At 42.2% G+C, this 17,782-nt stretch overlaps 2 protein-coding genes across 4 annotated transcripts; one reads left to right on the top strand and one right to left on the bottom strand.

Annotated features, from left to right (window-relative positions):
- Positions 1 to 279: 279 nt before the first annotated feature.
- Positions 280 to 5,829, bottom strand: PRR11 (proline rich 11). The gene is made up of 11 exons (XM_030462642.1): positions 5,672 to 5,829; positions 5,237 to 5,344; positions 3,794 to 3,905; positions 3,321 to 3,474; positions 2,652 to 2,774; positions 2,088 to 2,354; positions 1,848 to 1,946; positions 1,212 to 1,321; positions 1,056 to 1,115; positions 877 to 973; positions 280 to 610 (listed from the first exon to the last, which is right to left on the bottom strand). The coding sequence occupies exons 1-11, from the start codon at positions 5,745 to 5,747 to the stop codon at positions 542 to 544; spliced, it is 1,275 nt and encodes a 424-aa protein (XP_030318502.1). The 5' UTR covers positions 5,748 to 5,829; the 3' UTR covers positions 280 to 541.
- SKA2 (spindle and kinetochore associated complex subunit 2) lies at positions 5,020 to 17,283 on the top strand. Of its 3 annotated transcripts, XM_030462640.1 has the most exons (8): positions 5,040 to 5,252; positions 12,008 to 12,097; positions 13,642 to 13,818; positions 14,174 to 14,260; positions 15,314 to 15,317; positions 15,645 to 15,680; positions 16,079 to 16,211; positions 16,790 to 17,283. In XM_030462640.1, the coding sequence occupies exons 1-8, from the start codon at positions 5,220 to 5,222 to the stop codon at positions 16,914 to 16,916; spliced, it is 687 nt and encodes a 228-aa protein (XP_030318500.1). In that variant the 5' UTR covers positions 5,040 to 5,219; the 3' UTR covers positions 16,917 to 17,283. The 3 variants fall into 3 exon arrangements, with proteins under 3 accessions (XP_030318501.1, XP_030318500.1, XP_030318499.1); XM_030462639.1 differs by lacking the exon at positions 15,314 to 15,317 and having other exon boundaries at positions 5,042 to 5,252; positions 15,641 to 15,680; XM_030462641.1 differs by lacking the exons at positions 12,008 to 12,097; positions 15,314 to 15,317 and having other exon boundaries at positions 5,020 to 5,252; positions 15,641 to 15,680.
- Positions 17,284 to 17,782: the final 499 nt, after the last annotated feature.

The following is a 17,782-nucleotide window of genomic DNA, read 5'->3' as shown; positions in this document are numbered from 1 at the left end:
TCGTCTTTAATCAGTGCGGGTTTTTTTTTTTTTTTTGGGAACATGATGGGTGAGCAGACGGCAGCAGAAAGTGATACAGAATGTGGCTGCTTCCTACATGGGATTGTTTGAGGGAAGTTGCAGCACTGTAGTAACATTAGTGTGCTAAACTGCTGCTTTCCTGCCAACATGTACAATTACCATCAATTTCTTGTAAAATAAAAAAAAAATAGGTAAACCAGTACTGGATTTCAGCAAACATACACATAGTTATAATAAGAGCAGCACCAGTGCTAGGAATGTACAAGTCCCTGCTTCAGCAGCAGCCAGGTAGTAAAAGACTCTGAAAATTTCATTATTTTTTTCCATTAACAGAGAAGATACAACCAGGTTGAGACACGTTAGAAAGACACTGCCTTTAAACAGCAGAAATCTGTTTGAGGGGTTTCTGTAACACCCCATTTTCCTATGCACTGAATTTATATATATATGCCTGAGCGAGATAAAAATAGGATTTGAGTGGCTTCCTGACCACAGATTACAAATACATTGTTCCATAAACCTACTTTTGTTCATCAAAGCTGTTTGCAGCACTTAACCGGGCAGGTGAGGGACTCTTGGGGTGAGCCATCTGTCAAAACAAGAAAAGAGTCAGGTCTTGGAAGATGAACTTAGTGTTCAATTATAACTGAGGTAAAATACAGTGCAATTATTAACTGATGCCCTGAAGGAAAACCCTGAAAACAACAGACATTAACCCTCAGATTTTTTTGTCCTGGAAACTGGAATTTAGGTAATACTCACCAGTGCTGCACTGTAGGGGAAAGAAAATCAGTAGGAACTCGTGTGGGTTTTAAATCCAGTTTATCATTCCAAAAAGAGACACATTTGACTTGCCTGAAATTTACGCCGTAGTGCCTGAGTCATTATTGGTGTCAGCCCAGTCCCACATTCTATGTTTTCTTTACTATTTAGTGGAGTGCCTCCAGGACTTCTGAAAAGAAACAAGGGGAATGATGATTAGTTGTTGTTTTTGTTCTAGAAAAAACAAAGCAAGAGGATAGAAAGGAATTTACCTTTGTATATTGACTTTTTTCAGGTGTTTTCGAAGATCTAACTGATTTTTAGGAGGGGTACTGAAAGAAAATAATGTTAAATTATTTTCCACTCTGTAAATACAGTTCATCACTGTGCAGAATAGAAAAATCTAATATGAAAGAAAGGAATCTTACTTTAAGGAGTTTGTAACAGGAGGTGGTAGCTTGGATTTAGGTCTCAGACTAACACTCTGTAAATCTGAGACTGTAATTAATGCCCTGCGTGTCTTCATTGGTGATTCTGCCTGAGGTGAGAAAAGAAATGGAGCAACAAATACAAATTTAGAAGGCCTCACTGATCTTACATCCATTCAATATTCATATGCTGAATTATTTTTGTGGTTTATGTTTTTTCAAATCATTAAGATTCCAATGTGCCTTGGACAAAAAGAGGTTTATTTAAAAAACAAACCAACCCACCTTCTGCAAGCAAGATTCCAGCTGAGCAAAAGGAAGCCCAACATCTATTGACAACAAACAGACAAAAAGCTTCAAGAAAGCCTCACACCTTTAACATGAAATGAGAACTGTCCTGAATGCCAGATGAGGCTGGATTTGGACACAGTTTCTTCATTTCAAATGCCCAGGTGCAGAATTAGAATGACTTAAAGCTCATCTCTGGGTATTTAGAAGAGAGGAATTATTAAAAAAAAAATCTGTTAGAGGCTAAGACAAGCATTGGAGGAAAGACATCAGTGCCAGGGTGGAGTTTGATACTCCACCATCCTGTGGAGGTGTCCTTTGGGTTTATCCCTGTGTCCTTGGGTTTACCTTGTCCATTCTCAGGCTGCTGTTTGTCTTCTTCAACTTCACATTCAGGAGATCCTTGAGGGTGATCTGCATGGGCCCATCTTTTTTTGGTGATGGTGCCTGAAAACAAAGGCAGTTGGAAGTGAAATGAGGATGGGCAAGCAGCTGAGTCTTCAGAAAGGCACACATCCCTCATGAAACTGGGTCCAAAGAACCCTGCTCTGAGAGGAAAAAAAAACCCAGGAATGTTTTAGTCCCTACCAAAAGTGCTTTGGAGCCACTGCCCCTTTTGAGGAGGAGAGGTGCTGGAGGCAGTTTTGGTGGGGGCAGTGGTGGTGGTGGTGGAGGAGGAGGAGGTGGTGGAAGAGGTGGTGGAGGGGGTGCAGATCCAGGCTGCAGCTGGACTGCAGGAATTCTGGATATTGAAGTGGATGAATCCATCTGCACTTGTACAGGAGCAGCCAGGACTGGTTTGTTACACCTTTGACAAAGAGAGTTTTCTGAAGGCAAAGCTGCAATCCCATTCATCTGAAAAAAAAAAAATAAAAATAAGAGAATATTAAACCCAGTGGCAAAAGTAGATGGGATTTCAGAGAAATGAGATTCTGGCTCCAGTTGATCTAGATATGTATAAATATCCTTTTATGAGGCTCACCAGCAAACCAACTCCTTCTAGCTCTGAAGTAGCCACAGGTTATTAGTGCTGAATGCAAAGAGGTGAAAAAACTCTTCAGTGAGAAGCTCTTAAGAATTCAGTTTATCTGCACTGACCACAGCTCCTCACATCCTTACACAAGCAAACATTCCCCTGGGACTGAGACTGACCTGCAGTGCTCCTTGGAGTCTGAAAAGCTCAGTTTCCAACTTTTGCAGCTGCTCTCTGAAGGTATTTAGCTCCTTTAGGTAGATTTGTGATGGAAATATGGTGTCTTTAACCATCTTAAAACACTAAGCATAAAAAGAAAACAGATAAGTGTGCCCACCAAGTTATTTTTCCAGAGAGAGTGCTATGATTATTCCTGAAATTTCTATCACAAGGGGTTTGTACTGAAGTCAATGGAAAGGTACAACATGGAAATATAAAATATCACCTGGCAGGAAACCAAGGAGTTGATTTTCTCAAAAGAACCCCAAAAAACCAAAAACCAAAACAAACCACCAACCAAGCCTTTACATTCATTGAAGAATTGTAATGTATCATTCACATTTAACCAGAAAAACTAATACAACCATTTCTACTGTGACACCCTGATGCCACTGCAAATCCTCCTGATATTGCAGTGAAAAAACCCTAGAATTTCACATATTAATTTTATATCCTCAGTGACCTTGACACCCTTCTCATTCCTTACACAGTAAATGCAAAATGTACTTTAGATGTTTCAGTAGACAACAAAATTTACAGCTTAGTTCTCAAATCTGACTTCAGAGCCCCCATCTGAGTGCTAAGAACAACCTCATCCACTGGCAAAAATAGAGAAGTAGAAAACTTACTTGTGCAACCGTGTTCTGGCACCGACAGTACAAAAATGATGCTGTTGTTGTGAAGGGTTTTACCACATTTTTTACACTGGGCAAAGCTATTGACCATAGTGAGGACAGATGGCTTGGGACAGATGATGTGTTCAGAGGAAGATCACCTGCTGACCTGAGACAGTCAGAATAATTATTATAATTTCAGCCTTTAAAAAGGTTTATTGCCCCTAAAATCACAAGTACTGGCAACAGTGGGTGACAGCAGAGTAAACATGAGCACAGAAACCAAGGCCAATATATTTGCAATATATTTTTACTCAAACTGCTTTTCCCACACACGAAATTTAATGACAGAGTAGCAGAAAATACACAAGATTAAACACTTCCACAGCACCCATACACCAGGCTGGAGAAAGGCTTCCAAAACAATTCTGTCACCTGTTTTATGTCCCCCCAGAAAAAAACAGAAAAGCTCCAACCAAGCCTCTTACCGTGGAGAAGGACAAGCTGTGTTCTCAGGGTTTGCAGCACTGCCCTTGTTTTGCAGGACAAGTTTGGCTCTGGCTCTCTGTTTTCGTCGGCGTTTCTTATACTTTGCCATTACTATATGTAAAATATAAATTAAAAAAAAAAGCCAGTTTTGAAGCTATCGCATAGAAATTAACCCACTTTCACATGAGGACAGAGCTGTCACCAAACAGGCTGGGAGGAATACAGACAGCACCTCAAAAATGCAGTCGTGTTATTCCCAGTTGCCTTGCTAGAAGCATCACTTCCAACCGATAAAAAAACACACCCTCGGTTTAAATAAATTCCTGTGATCCACAAGCGAGAGGAAACCCACAATGTAAAAAAAAAATCATTCAACACTGGGTTTTTATGTCAGGTTTTCTTTAACCTGAAGTGACAAAAGCGGCGTTTGGGGAAAGCTGTGCAGAACGCAGGCACAAGACACCAAGACACCACGGAGCTTCCCTCACCCTCCCTGAACCCCTCCCGCCTGGGTCAGCCCCGTTCCTTGCGGTGCCCACACCGAGGAGCGGCCAATCCCTCACGCACCCGAGCCCGGGGGAGGTGACACGGGCAAACGAGGGCCCGGGGGAGGTGACACGGGCTAACGAGGGCCCGGGGGAGGTGACACGGGCTAACGAGGGTCCGGGGCGACCTTTTCCCCCCCCCCCCCCCCATCTCAGCCGCCTCTCACCTCCCGCCCGGCGCCGCCGATTCAAACCTCAGCCCGCGCAGCGCGCAGCCAATAGGAGCGCCGCTCTCTCCCGTTCGCCCTCGGGCGGGACATGTTAGCCGCTCGCTGATTGGCCGCCACACGGACCAAGGATCGAAGGGAGCGGCCAACGGAGAATCGCGGGCCCAGTGTTGCTCCGCCCCCTCTGGAGGCGCCCTGAGGTGATTCGCCTCGCCATTGGATAAAGGGTTTTCAGCCCCGCCAATCAGCGGGACGCCCCTCGGCTGGGAAAGGCCAATGGGGTGGAGCGGTGGGGAAGCACCGTGGAGGGAAGCGGAGGGGGAGAGCGGCGCTGCCCGATCCCCTCAGAGAAGCCCCGCAGCGAATCGATCGCTCCCCTTCCCGCCAATCGCAGCTCTGCTCTCCCGACCTCCAGCCAATCCCCGCCTAGATCCCACTCTGGACCAATAGCATCGACCGGCGCTCCCCGCTTCAGCCAATCACCGCCCGCAGCTTTTCTCCCAACCAATGGGTTTCCCCCTCCCTCGGAGCGGGTTTACATTCCTCCCCACCCAATAGCGAGCGCCCTCTGTCAGCAGCGAGCCAATCGGAGGCGAGCAGCGAGTGACAGCTGCCCAATGGGAGCCGCCGACTCTCCCATCCTGCCGAGCGGTGCGGGGGGGTAGGGGGGGTATATCTCCCCGCCGCCGCCTGAGGAATGTCAACTATTCAACATGGAGACGGCGGTTACCAGGCTGCAGACCATGGTGAGTCCGGGCGGCGGCCGAGCTGAGGGAGAGCCGGGCCGGGAGTCGTGGGGTTGGCGGTGGGAACACCTCGGAGGGCACAGAGCGGCCGCCTGAAGGAGGGAGAATGAGGGGGGAGAGGGGGGAGGTGTTCGGGCGCGGCTAAAGGGGAGGGGGGCGTGAGGGGAGAACGGCCGCTCTCCCGCGCCCGAACCGCGCCCGAACCCCATCCGGGCCCTTGAAGGGAGCCCGCGCGGCTCTGGACGGGGCGAACAGCGGGTTCGGGTCAGGCGAGTTCGGTCGGGCCGGTCCATTCTGTTTCCCCCCCCCCAACACACAGCACACACACAGCCCAGCCCTCCCCGAACGGGGCGGGGTTTGCTGGTGCCGCTCCATTCACCCCCTCAGCGCGGGGCAGGCCACGGCCATTTCCCTCTCACCTGAGGGAAGCGTGGGGCGGGATGGGGGTGTGTGAGGCGGTTCCGTGCAGTCCGAGCCACGTTCATCGGGATTCATTCAACGGGACCGTTGAGGGGCGCGGCCGAACCGGTCCGGTCCGACTCATTTCCCCGTTTAGGGGGTGATGAGGAGAAGGGGGGGGGGGGGCGGTGTGGAGCAGCGCGCTCTTGGACTGATCCATTTCGTGTCGGGATGGGGGGGGTGAGGGTGGAGCTCGCACCTGGACTGTCCCATTTTCCCCCACGGGGGTGTCCGGGCGGGATTTCTCCTTGTGGGTGATGAAGAGGGATGGATTCCTGCCGGGATGGATTCCTGCCGGGATGGATTCCCGCCGGGATAGGGGGGTTGTGGAGGATCTGCTGCTCGGGTTTCGCTTTTCCTCCTTTTTTTCCCTCTCTCTTCGCGGTGTTTGACTTCCTTTTAGCACTCTCTGGGACAGCCCCTGAGGGTAAGACCGAGTTACCTTATGGAGTAGCCGCCTCTCTGCCGGTCCTTCTGCTCCTTAAAGCGAAAAGAAATAGCAAAAAACAACCCCAAAAGACAAACCAAACAAACAAAAATTAAGAAAAAAAAAATAAAGCAAAGCCTAAAAAAGCCATTCTGGGGTTCACGTACTGGGAAACTCTTGAAACAGCCACGTTCTCTGTAGCATCCTTCAAATCTTGGTTTTGGTTTTGGTTCTGCATGATGGAATCTTGCTTATGTTTTTGTTTTTTTTTTAGTTGAAGTGTTTTGGCAATATTTGATGTGTGCAAATGCTTAATAAATAATAATTTCTATTCCTAAAATGGTTGTACTGATAAGAGTTCTCCAAAATGCAAAGCTCCTTTGCTTTTTGCTTGGAAACTTCCAGGAGTGTTTAGGGTTTTTTAATTTTAATTGTCCTACTAGCAGTGTTGTGTACCCTAACTGATAAACTACTGGTGTCCTCTTGGAAGAAAAAAGTACATTATTCAATATGGGACAAATGATACTATGGGTATATCTTTGGGGTTTTTTCTCCTCTGGCAATCTTGGTTTAAAGCTCTCATTAAGAAATAAGTAAAAAATGAGTTTAATAGTCTTCTAATTTTTATCTGTACACAGCAACATCACCAAAGTGCAATATTCAGGAGAAATTAAGAGCAGGAGGAACAGTGGGAGATCATGATGCTGGATGTCCACATTAGCCCTTAACCTCATGAGTGCTTGTCAGGGTTTAACACTGGCCCAGCAATTAAACCAAATAACAGATGCTCCCTATTAACCTCTCTCTCCTCCTTGATAAAGAAGGGAGAGAGAATAAGGGAGAGAGACTGATGGGTTGGAAACTAAACTACACAACTTTAATGAAACAGTAATGATAAATAGGAAAAAATACTAAATCTATACAAATATACAGGAAAATGGGTACCATTCCTCCCCCCTTTTCCCCAATAACTCTCATGGCACCACTGAGGCTGGAGGGCAGCCCTGGGAAAGTCCAGGCTGGAATCCTGGAGTCAGCAGGAGTTGGGAACTGGAGGCAGGAACACACGGATAGGGGCTGGGATGGATCAGGAGCACAGGCAGAGGAACGGACAGGATCCTTCCAGGATGCCGGGTGAAGGAAGGGAAGCAGGAAATCAGGAAATCTGGCTTGGCCCTCATGATGCCTCAAATTTATACTGTGATGTATATGGGATGGAATACTCTGTTTGGTCAGTGCTGGCATCTATCTTGTCCGTTCCTCCCCAGAGCAGGGCTCAGGTGGGACCTCTTTATCCTCCTGGAGGGTAAAATGTTTTCCTCAGAGCTGAGCAGTGTCCTTGGCTCTGCACACCAGTCTCTAGCAGTAACTCTAAACATCAAGTGTTATCAGTCCTAGAAGCACACACTGTCTGAGAAACTTGCTGTTAATTTCAGCAAGTGCAACTACTTAAAGAGACTGAGCTAAAAGCAAAAGTACAAGACAGAAAATCACCTTTATCCTGGCCCAAACCAGGACAGTGCTAGACTTCCATTTTAACACACAAAATTGGTATGCTGCTTAATCCACTCTGTTTAAACTTATTTAGTTTACTTTTACTTCCTTTGCTACTCTTTCTGTCCCTTTTCTCCAGCACAAGGTGCCCCTTAAAGACGTAGAAAAAGTGGGCAAGTACATGTTTGTTGCCTGAAAGTTAACATCTGGCTCAAAGTTCTCTAAATGTGAGATTGTTCTGCAAATGCCTTTGTGACCTGCATCTCATTGCACTAGTAAGACACTTGTGAGGGAATGTTTAAAGCTATGATACTATTTTTGTTGATAAAGAAATACCAACTTGAGTAAATAACAAAGTACTTCAGTGGAAAATCAGAGAATTCAAACATAAAATAAATTAATTTAGTTAACATTATGGTTTATTTATGTGTTTAATTTAAAGTCTTAAGAGTTCACTGATTAGTAATTCTCATTTGAGAAGATATAAAAAATCAGAGAGGTATTTCTGCCCCCTTAAAGTTAGCAGAAACCTTTACAAACAGTAGAGAAAGAAGAAAATAATGAGACTCTCTTTTATGATTTACTTTATGAGTAAAATAAAATGATAATTGCACCAATAATTTCAAGGTGGAGAGCTCGTTCAGGTCAGTTATCCACACAGATGGTGTGTAACAACTTCCAAAGGTTTTGAGATTATAACTTGGTCTTTTGCCTCCTGATTACCCAAAATCCATTTGAAACCAAGTTACACCTCAAACACTTTCACTTACTAATCACTTACAAACCTCATCCAAAAGTGCTGTATTTCTCTTTGCCACTGTCTAAATTAATCAGAATATGGACATTGGCAACTGTGTCTCAGTCTTGCAGCTTTGTGTCTCTTGCTTTTCCTTCTGCTCATTGTTTCTTCTTCCTGGATTTCCTGTGAAGTCAGCTCTCTCCACAGAAGTGTGATAAAATAACACTTGGTGTTTCCCCAGAGGTTTTGATGTGTATTTCATGGAAAGCTTCCTTTAATCTCCTGGACAAACTAATTCATAGGAGCTTAAAAATAACAATTTGTATGAAAACACCAGGTAATCACTAGTTATTTGAGACTGTTACTTTAAGAGCAATTCAGTTAATTTCTGTCACTGTATTTTTTACATACTGGATCTACTTTTTTCTTTGAGTGGTGTCTGTCCAGTGCCCTTTTTATGTTGTACTACTAGTGATCATGCACAAAAAGCAGTGCAATGTTAAAAGGGCATTGGCCAGCAATACTATCTACAGGTGTTTATTGTTGTCACAAGTCAAAAGTCCCTGTTAGATGTCTGAGATGAGAAGATGATTTGCAAATCAACTTTAAAATGTGGTTGTCACTCATTGTCTTCGTGTTACTTGCCAAGGAGTTTAACCCATCATTTTGTTTTTAAGAATCTTCCTGCCTTCAGACCCTAAGAGTTCTCAAATTTTTACATGGTTTTGTGAAAAAGGATTCTATTCTTTGAGATTTATGAAATACACCTCCACTTTGATGGTCCTCTAAGATCTGAGTGGTCACCCTGGTGGGTGCACCCACAGTGTTGGGAAATGAGTGAGTGTTTAAGTGTATTTTAATGTGATTCAGCACCTGCAAGTGAGAAGAATAACCTCCTGTGTCCAAAAAATGTTTCATCTAATGCAGAACATCTGTCTTAGAGCAGTTTAGAGTCTTTGCTTGCCATGAGGCTAATAAATAAATACATTTGGAAATGTCTTTTCCATTTTAAAAAGCACCAAAGTGTTTGAGACTTAATTTCTGACAGATCTATTCAGCATTTTGTTGGGTTTTTTCCCTCTTCTTTCCCTCCTTCTTGGTCAGTGGGGTGGAAGGGACTATGAATAGTAAAAATAATGTTGAAATGGGCAAGTTCTTGCGTGTCTGGATCAGGAACTGGTGAACACAAACCTTGTCCAGCTCACTCTGATCCACAGAAACCACTGCCTGACTCAAACCATTGATTTTGCACCCTGATTACTTGTACAGAATTCTTGCTGCTAACGAATGCTCTGACTTTATTGCACTACTGTACTGTACAGCTAGCAGTGCAATAGTATTGTCAAAGCATCTGGAAGCAGAGGATGCAGCAGCCTCAAGCCTGGCCTCACTTTCTGACAGTTCTTTCAAGCCTGTGAGTAAATGGCAAATTTACATGTAACAAACTGCATTTTCTGTGTGGTTTTTGTACAGCACTCATCAGAGGAATGGTCTGAACCTTTCATATGGGGCTGAGGTTTTTGCTGGTGAATGTTTCCTGAGCTACAGCAAGGAATAAATATTTATAAATCAAAGGAAAATGGGTCATAATGGAGGAACACGTGTCAGTGTTTATTAACTTTTTGCTTTGAAATTGCTGATAATAAATTCTGTTTCTTTTAGAGTCAGTACACTTTCAGGAGAAAGCAGTGATACTGGACACTGTTCATATTTTCACTAAGCACTAATCTTTAAATTATGGATAAGCATTTGGCTTCACTTTCCATTTTTAATGTCTTGAATGATAGTAGTAGAGTGGGATTAGTGCCTTACTCTTGTTCTGTACATGTCAGTTGAGTATTTCAGGAACAGACCTTCAGGGATTATGAAAACCACCCATATTAATTGTCTGTTGCCAATAATTATTATCAAATGGAGGAGTTGGGAAAAAAATATTTTTTGGGTGGGTTTTCTGCCCCTATAAATGAAAACCTAAAGGAGTTTCCCAGTGGAGGAGAACAAAAACTATTGAGCAGTTAGGAAAAGTTCCTCATTAATTCTTTCAAATACATAGTGTAATTAAAAAAGTCTTTTGTTCTCATGTTTTATCATGACTGGTGTCTGGGATAGATGTGGGAAGCAGTTTTGTTGGGCAGATGGGGAGTTAGGGGATTACTAGGTGAAAGCTTTCCCTCTGATTTACAGATGCTCAAGGTCTTTACTAGATTTATTTTCCTTTTCTTAAGCTGTTATTTGAAAAATTGCTGATGGTGTATATATTACAGATCATATATTTTCAGTACCTCAGAAAGGGGATTTTAATTGTCTGGGAAAGTCTTGGATCAAACATTATTCCCTGAGGGCATCTGGAGCTCCAGATCCTCCAAGGGCTTAATGGGAGTGACTGGATCCCAAGGCTGATGTTTAAAACACCAACAGGTTCCCAGGCCTGACTACAGGCTACATCCAAAGACACCTGAAGTTTGTCACCCCAACTGCCAGGTAGTGCTTTGGGATACAGCTGACAAACAGAGCCTTATTTTGATCCTAAAAAGAGTTGTAATGGTTATTTCAGGGTTAAAAATAGAGATAGTGGACACCAAGTGAAGTAAGTGACGAGCATTTCTAACTTGCTCTCAGCATTGTTTCTTCTGTGACTGTAAAACCACCAAATTATTACATTAAGAAATTGAAGTGAACTGGGAAAACTGCTTTTCTTTAAAGCAGAAGTCCTTAATAGATACTAAAATTGCAGGCTAAAATTAATTAAGTAACAACACTATCAGCAGACTGTTTTATAAGGCAATTAGGTAATTCTCTGGTGGCTTATTTATCCCAAGGAAATAAATGTGATGTCATCAGTTTTATTAGCCATTTATTGTTCTGGTTTATTGGGGAATAATAAAATGTATTCGGGGTATTTCAAGCTACTGAGAGAATGTATTCTTAATCTAATTAATAAGAAAGTCTCTGTTGATGTGTTTGGATCCAGAAATTACTCATAATCTCTGCTGTGTAAATAACTGGGCATTGCAGTTTAACAGAACTTTTAAAGTTTGAAAAGTAACAAGCAAAGAAAAAGCTTTAAAAATGGGTGGGAAATATGTTAGTGAAACCCATTTAGTGAAACGAGAAAAAACCCAGCATCTGCATCAAGTGAAGATCAGTTTTTAAATGATGCCTGTGCTTTTCTTACCTATTTAATGTGCTTCTTAAAAACTTTATCTTGAGAAGTTTGGCAATGCAAGGGAGAGGGAGGATAATCTAGGAAGAGATGGAAATGCTTCCATGCATTTGGGGAGCTGCATGAAGAAGGTACTGAAAGGTACTGACTCCTGGGGGGTATTTTGGGCTTGCCAGATGGAAAGAGTAAACATTAATTCAGTTGTTATATGTGAGAGGGAAGTGGTTATGTTGTCTGCAAGTTGATTGCTTTTTATTTTTCAGGCTGGAAGTGTGTCAGTGTAATTGGCAAACATTAGCTAATGGAATAGGTTGGAGGAATAGAAACTTATTTTTATAGTACATGAGTCTTGAAAGCAGGGACATCTGGCTTCTGCTTTCCTGAAATACAGGAAAGGCAAAAGCTTGGGGTTTGTCTGCAGTTCTTGTTTTGTGAGACACTGTGGCTTAAATATTCAAACTTCAATATTTTAGTTCCAGAAGGCAGAATCCGATCTGGATTACATCCAACACAAGCTCCAGTTTGAAATAATGAAGAGTCTTCCTGAGAATCTACCAGCAGAGGTAGTATTTTCAGATTAATTTAATGTACTTCATTGCATTTTGTAACAAATTTGTAATTTTTCTTTAATCTTAGAATACACGTGGCTGTTTTTTCATCTAGTTGTTCGTTTTTTCTTCCTACAATACAGTATTTCTTGCATCTTGTGTCAAGATAACTGGCCTCATATGGATCCAGTGCAAAAACCAACAAAGTCTCCTTGATTTCTTGGTTTAGTGAAGTTTTCCCAAGCTCTGCTTTGAGAAATGACAAAATAACACCTAAATTTAAGAGACAGATCCCAATCTAAGCTAAAAGGTACCCTTGCTCTGAGATTAAAGATAACCTTGCTTAATTAACAATTACCAAACTCAGATCTGGGGGAGAGAGGAGAGGAAGGCAATAAGTGGCATAAAGTATTCTATAAATAAATCCTTGTCTCCATGTATATTGTAAGATATAGTGGAAAAAGAATCCTTTTAGTTAGAATTCTCTAATTTATTCCAATTCAGAAAAGCCACTAAAATTTGTCACCATGATAAATCCATGCTCCTGTACTTGCTTTGGAACCACAGTTACACTGGTTTGTTACACTATCATTTTTTTGCTTCTGGGAAATTAAATAAATATATTAAATAAATAAAGGAGATGATCACAGCTATGCTTTCCATTGTAAAGAGTCATTTCATGACAAGGCCAAGTGCCGGGTCCTGCACTTTGGCCACAACAACCCCATGCAGTGCTACAGGCTGGGGACAGAGTGGCTGGAGAGCAGCCAGGCAGAAAGGGACCTGGGAGTCTGGATTGACAAGAAACTGAACATGAGCCAGCAGTGTGCCCAGGTGGCCAAGAAGGCCAATGGCATCCTGGCCTGTATCAAAAACAGCGTCACCAGCAGGTCCAGGGAGGTGATTCTGCCCCTGTACTCAGCACTGGTTAGGCCACACCTCGAGTACTGTGTCCAGTTCTGGGCCCCTCAGTTTAAGAAGGATGTAGAGGTCCTGGAACAGGTCCAAAGGAGGGCAACCAGGCTGGTGAAGGGACTCGAGCACAGACCCTATGAGGAGAGGCTGAGAGAGCTGGGGCTGTTCAGCCTGAAGAAGAGGAGGCTCAGGGGAGACCTCATTGCTGTCTACAACTACCTGAAAGGAGGCTGTAGCGAGGTGGGAACTGGACTCTTTTCACAGACGACCTTCAACAAGACAAGAGGACACAGTCTTAAGTTGTGCCAGGGGAGGTTTAGGTTAGATATTAGAAAGAATTTCTTCACGGAGAGGGTGATCAGGCTATGGAATGGACTGCCCGGTGAGGTGGTAGATTCTCCGTCCCTGGAGACATTTAAAAAAAGACTGGATGTGGCACTCAGTGCCATGGTCTAGCAACTGCTCCGGTGGGTCAAGGGTTGGACTAGATGATCTCTGAGGTCCCTTCCAACCCGGCTAATTCTATGATTCTATGATTCTATGTTGTGTTTTGGAGGCTCCAACACCTCCACTTTTAATTGCTATGTGACTCTATCAGTTTTCTCTTCTTAAATAGTTCAAATGTACTTTTAATTTCTGCACAGGAGAATCCAGTTGCTCTCTTGGAAGAACTCTCAGTGGTGAAAACTCGTTATAAAACATTATGTCTGAAGCTGGAAAAAATTTACAAAGAGCAGAGAGAAGCCATGGAGAGCATCCGAGCTGCTGTAGGGAACACAATGAAGATGGTTCAGGTCTTACAGCAACAGGCTAATCTTGAGGTAATATTTTCCTTTTCACCACTCAGGTGTTGAATTTAAAAAAAAAATTAAATTTATATTTCATAAATAAGAGATTAATTAAATTTTTATGGACAAATATAAGTCTTTAAGTGAAATATATTGAATAACTTCACTTCTTTCCTTTGAATCTTTTAGAGTGTTCTTGTTTAAATAATATTATGGTTGGATTTTTCAGAAACACTGCTTGTAAATTTGTTCCCATTGGAAGGAAAGCAGGAGTCTCCTGTTTGTTTCCTGGAGAAAAGGGCTATGCAAACACTGAGTTCTTCTGTAAATATCATCACCCTAGGAACTGAAAGTATCAGAGTTGTCTGTGTTTGGTGTTTTTTTGTAGTGCTCACCTCTGACAGAAGAAGAACAGGCTGCAGCACAGCTGCTGGGCTGCCAAACTGGGAAAGAGATGGAATCACCAGTGGAAGAGGTAATGAGGCCACAGAGTGTCAGTGTTCCAGAAACCAGAAATTCTGAGTAGCTTGGCTCTGGTTTTGTGACTTATTATCTCTCAAATGGAACTTTTTCAGAAATGGGACTAAAATTTCTAATAATCCTTCTCGTTTTTGTCGTGTCCTGATTGAGTTTGTTATTTGTTCCAACTAAATTGTCCACAGAGGAAAAATTTGCTTTGATGGAAGACTTTGTTCCCCTGATTTTTTAACTGGGATATGTTTAGCTTTCCTTTTGGAGATGCACTTGGTTGCTCTTGTGGATCTTGTTGTTCTCTTAACTCACTATGCAAGAAGCCTTTGGGTGGGAGTGAAGAATGTGATTGATCAAACCCAAGTGTATCAAAAATGAGAGAAATTTAATTTCCTGTAAAATATTAAATAATTTTTGGACTAGGAGTAACAATACATATATTCTAACTGTAATGCAGTAGAACATAGATCCTAACTAGTGCTTGTTACAAAGTTAGATATTCTTCCATAGCTGCTTAAAGCACAAACTTCTTGTATAATTATCTGCAAAGGTTTGGTCTGGGTCTCATATTAAAAGCAAAATATTAAAGAAGGCTAATAAAGTGTTATTATCTTATTATTTTTCTCACTGCCCACTATTTTGTCAAAGGACACCTCACTTTCTGTCCCCTTATTGCCACAGTTGGTTTGCATGAAAGCTGCCAAGTATCTTTCAGCTTCATTCAGTCTTTGTTTGCAAATCTTCTGCCTTGATAAATGCTCTCAATTTCTGTCTTTCCACTGTTTAATTCTAAAGCATTTAGCTTACAGCTGGCATAAACTGAGCTCAGTGTACCATGTAGATGTACCCTACAGCTGCTGGGCCCAGTTTAACCAGCATCAGGCCCTGGGTTGTCTCTGGACATGTTTGGAAGATTTTTTTTGAAGACATAAAGAATGGAAAGATGTCACAGAGACCCTGGGATTTTTTCATCAGTTCTGTGTTTCTGGCTGAGGAGTGTTAGAACTGCCTTCAGCTTGTCAGGACTGTCAGCCTCTGAAGGTTGCTTGAGAAAAAGCCATCTTTTTCCTTTGCTGCATCCTTTCCTTTGCTTTCCTTTCACTGTGCTTTCAGCTAGAGCCATAATGAAAAGCAGAGGAGAAAGCTGAAGAGGCTTATTCTGAATTATTGCATCTGAATCCTGTATCCATTTGATACTTGTGTTTATGTGAAACCAGGTTTGTTTAATGCCTAAGATTTTGCTGTTGACTTCAGTGGCTGCAAGATCCTTGCTTATCCAATAGTGAAATGTGATAATTAATGCAGAAATTAAATTGTAAAAAAAAAAAATCATTTCTAAGCAAAATTCCAACAAGTCCTGAGATTCTCTCTGCTCTATTTTTAGATGATTTGTTCAGTATCTACAATCCCTAACTCTGCTGAAGGTAAGGTTGGGGTTTTTTTGCCTTGACTGACCTCCCACACAAACAGTCAGCCCCCAGGTCCTTTCTGAATGGCACCAATCCTAAGAGTTCCATCTCTAATATTGAACTCTCTGTGCTATTTGAACATACCAAGTCATTACCTAGAATTAAACTGGTTTACCTTCTGAAAATTAAACTGTTTTAACTTCTGCTGACAAATAAGGTTTGTTTTATCCCTCATACATTAGCACCAAATCTCACAGTAAGCAGGGCTGATGTGTAGATAGGGCTTCTGAGCTCTGTTATTTAAAATACCTGGAGCCCAAGATTCACAGTAAATTCACTGTTCTCACTGTCAAGCTCTAATAACTACTGATTCTATGTGAAGAAATAAATAGCTTCTATTTCTGATTTTTTAGAATTGCAGTTCAAACCATTGACTGAGGAAATACTTCTGACTGTCCCAAGGAGTATCAGGAGTACTGTTAAACTAACAGACCTGAATGATTTCTACAGGGAGTTATTTAACCACTTCATTGTAAATAAGAACAAGTAAGACTTAATTCCAGTCATTAGTGGGAATTTTTTAAGCTGTAAAGAAATTCAGGCTTTTGAGAATAAACAAAAGCAGCTAGTTAACCATTGACTGTTATATCATAAAAAGCCCTCTAAATTTGAATAAAAAGGATTTGTATGATTTGCTATTTTTCCAAATTTAATGTCAGGTTCTTCTGAAACAGATTTTTTCACTTTGGGGTCACTGTACAGATGTCCAAAACTCTCTCTATTCAGGAAGGTTTTGCTGACACATTAATTGGAATGTGGATCCAGGCTGGAAAAAAAGCCCCAATGCTAAACCAAGAGCCCTGAACCATGCCCTGCCTGAGCCCAGACCCATCTGGGATGTGTGCTATAGATTTCTTGCAGGCTGATGTTAAAAATTAGAAAGTTTTAAACTCCCTGTTTAACCCTGAGGGTGGGTTAGTAAATGTTTGTTCAGTGGCAGCCTGGATAAGCACAAGAATAACAGAGTACTCACAAAAATAATTTATTAGACAGTATGTGCTTTTTAGCCTTTTTCTGATGCTCAGTACCTTGTTTTGCTAAATAGTTTGGTTTTTGTCTTGCAGAACAGCACTGAGTGTGTCGCAGATGAACAAGATGAACATGAAAGCCACTCGCTCAAGAATCCAGATCTTGAAAGAACTGAGTATTGTGGAACTTGACAAACAAGGAAATGTTAAATTAGTTGTGTAAATGAAAGCTCAGCCCATCCTCATTTGACACAAGCAATTTGAACATAGTTCCTGGATTCTTAACAAGCAAGTAGTTCCCTGGTGTCTAGGGCTTCTGAGCCCACTGTTGGAAAGCTGTTCATGTGTCTGTATAAAAATTCTACTTATGATACTTGACACTGTAGAGTTAAGCAGCACTGAGGTTGGTATTTTATCTTGGGTATTTCTATGACTACAGTCAGTTCGTTTTTGCAGAGCATTGTTAGCCATGTGGCACTACCATGTTCTTGCTTACATTCCTGAGTGGGTTTTTAAGGCAAATAACCCAAGCCACTTAATTGTACCTACATTCCTGAATAAATGATGAAAGCTAAGGAGATGGGACCATAGATTTAGCACAATTGTGTGTACATGAGTCCTGACCCTCGGCCCTGCCTGAACCCCTGAACCCAGTCCCTGACACTTAGCATTTTCCTCTGTGAAATGCCTTAATTTTTATACAGTCCTGTAAAGTTGCAGCCTCACAGAGTATCTGTGGTTTGAAGGTACCTCTGGAGATTGTCCAAAAGCCCCTGCTTAGGGCAGGACCAACTGCTGGCAGTTTGCTCAGGGCTGTGTCCTGAAAAACTCCCAAAGTAAAGACTCCACAGCCTGTTACATTTGATCACCCTCTCAGCAAGAAAAAAGGAGGGTTTTTTTTCCTTATGTGTAACGTTTTGATGGTTTTTCAGCCTAACTTGAGAGAATAAAGTAGTTGAAATGTTATTGCTGTGTCTTCTTGTGAAATACAATGCCTCTCAAAGGAGATAATTTTAAATTTAGTGGCTTTAAGAAGGGGAGGGCTGATTTCTGCCCTCATCAATGAACAGGATTGGCGTGGAAATCCAT

This window comes from Calypte anna, chromosome 19 (assembly GCF_003957555.1).
Source record: "Calypte anna isolate BGI_N300 chromosome 19, bCalAnn1_v1.p, whole genome shotgun sequence".
Classification (NCBI taxonomy): domain Eukaryota; kingdom Metazoa; phylum Chordata; class Aves; order Apodiformes; family Trochilidae; genus Calypte; species Calypte anna.
Note: the sequence above shows the minus strand (reverse complement) of the source record. Positions and strands in the feature narration are given on the sequence as shown.

Coding starts and splice junctions, on each gene's coding strand:
- SKA2 (XM_030462640.1), top strand. CDS start 5,220: ATGGAGACGGCGGTTACCAGGCTGCAGACCATG. Junction 15,681..16,078: donor AATCCCTAACTCTGCTGAAG/GTAAGGTTGGGG, acceptor CTGATTTTTTAG/AATTGCAGTTCAAACCATTG. Junction 16,212..16,789: donor TTCATTGTAAATAAGAACAA/GTAAGACTTAAT, acceptor TTTGTCTTGCAG/AACAGCACTGAGTGTGTCGC.
- PRR11 (XM_030462642.1), bottom strand. CDS start 5,747: ATGAATCCCGATGAACGTGGCTCGGACTGCACGGAACCGCCTCACACA. Junction 2,355..2,651: donor GACTCCAAGGAGCACTGCAG/GTCAGTCTCAGT, acceptor TTTTTTTTTCAG/ATGAATGGGATTGCAGCTTT. Junction 1,116..1,211: donor CCTGTTACAAACTCCTTAAA/GTAAGATTCCTT, acceptor ATTTTCTTTCAG/TACCCCTCCTAAAAATCAGT.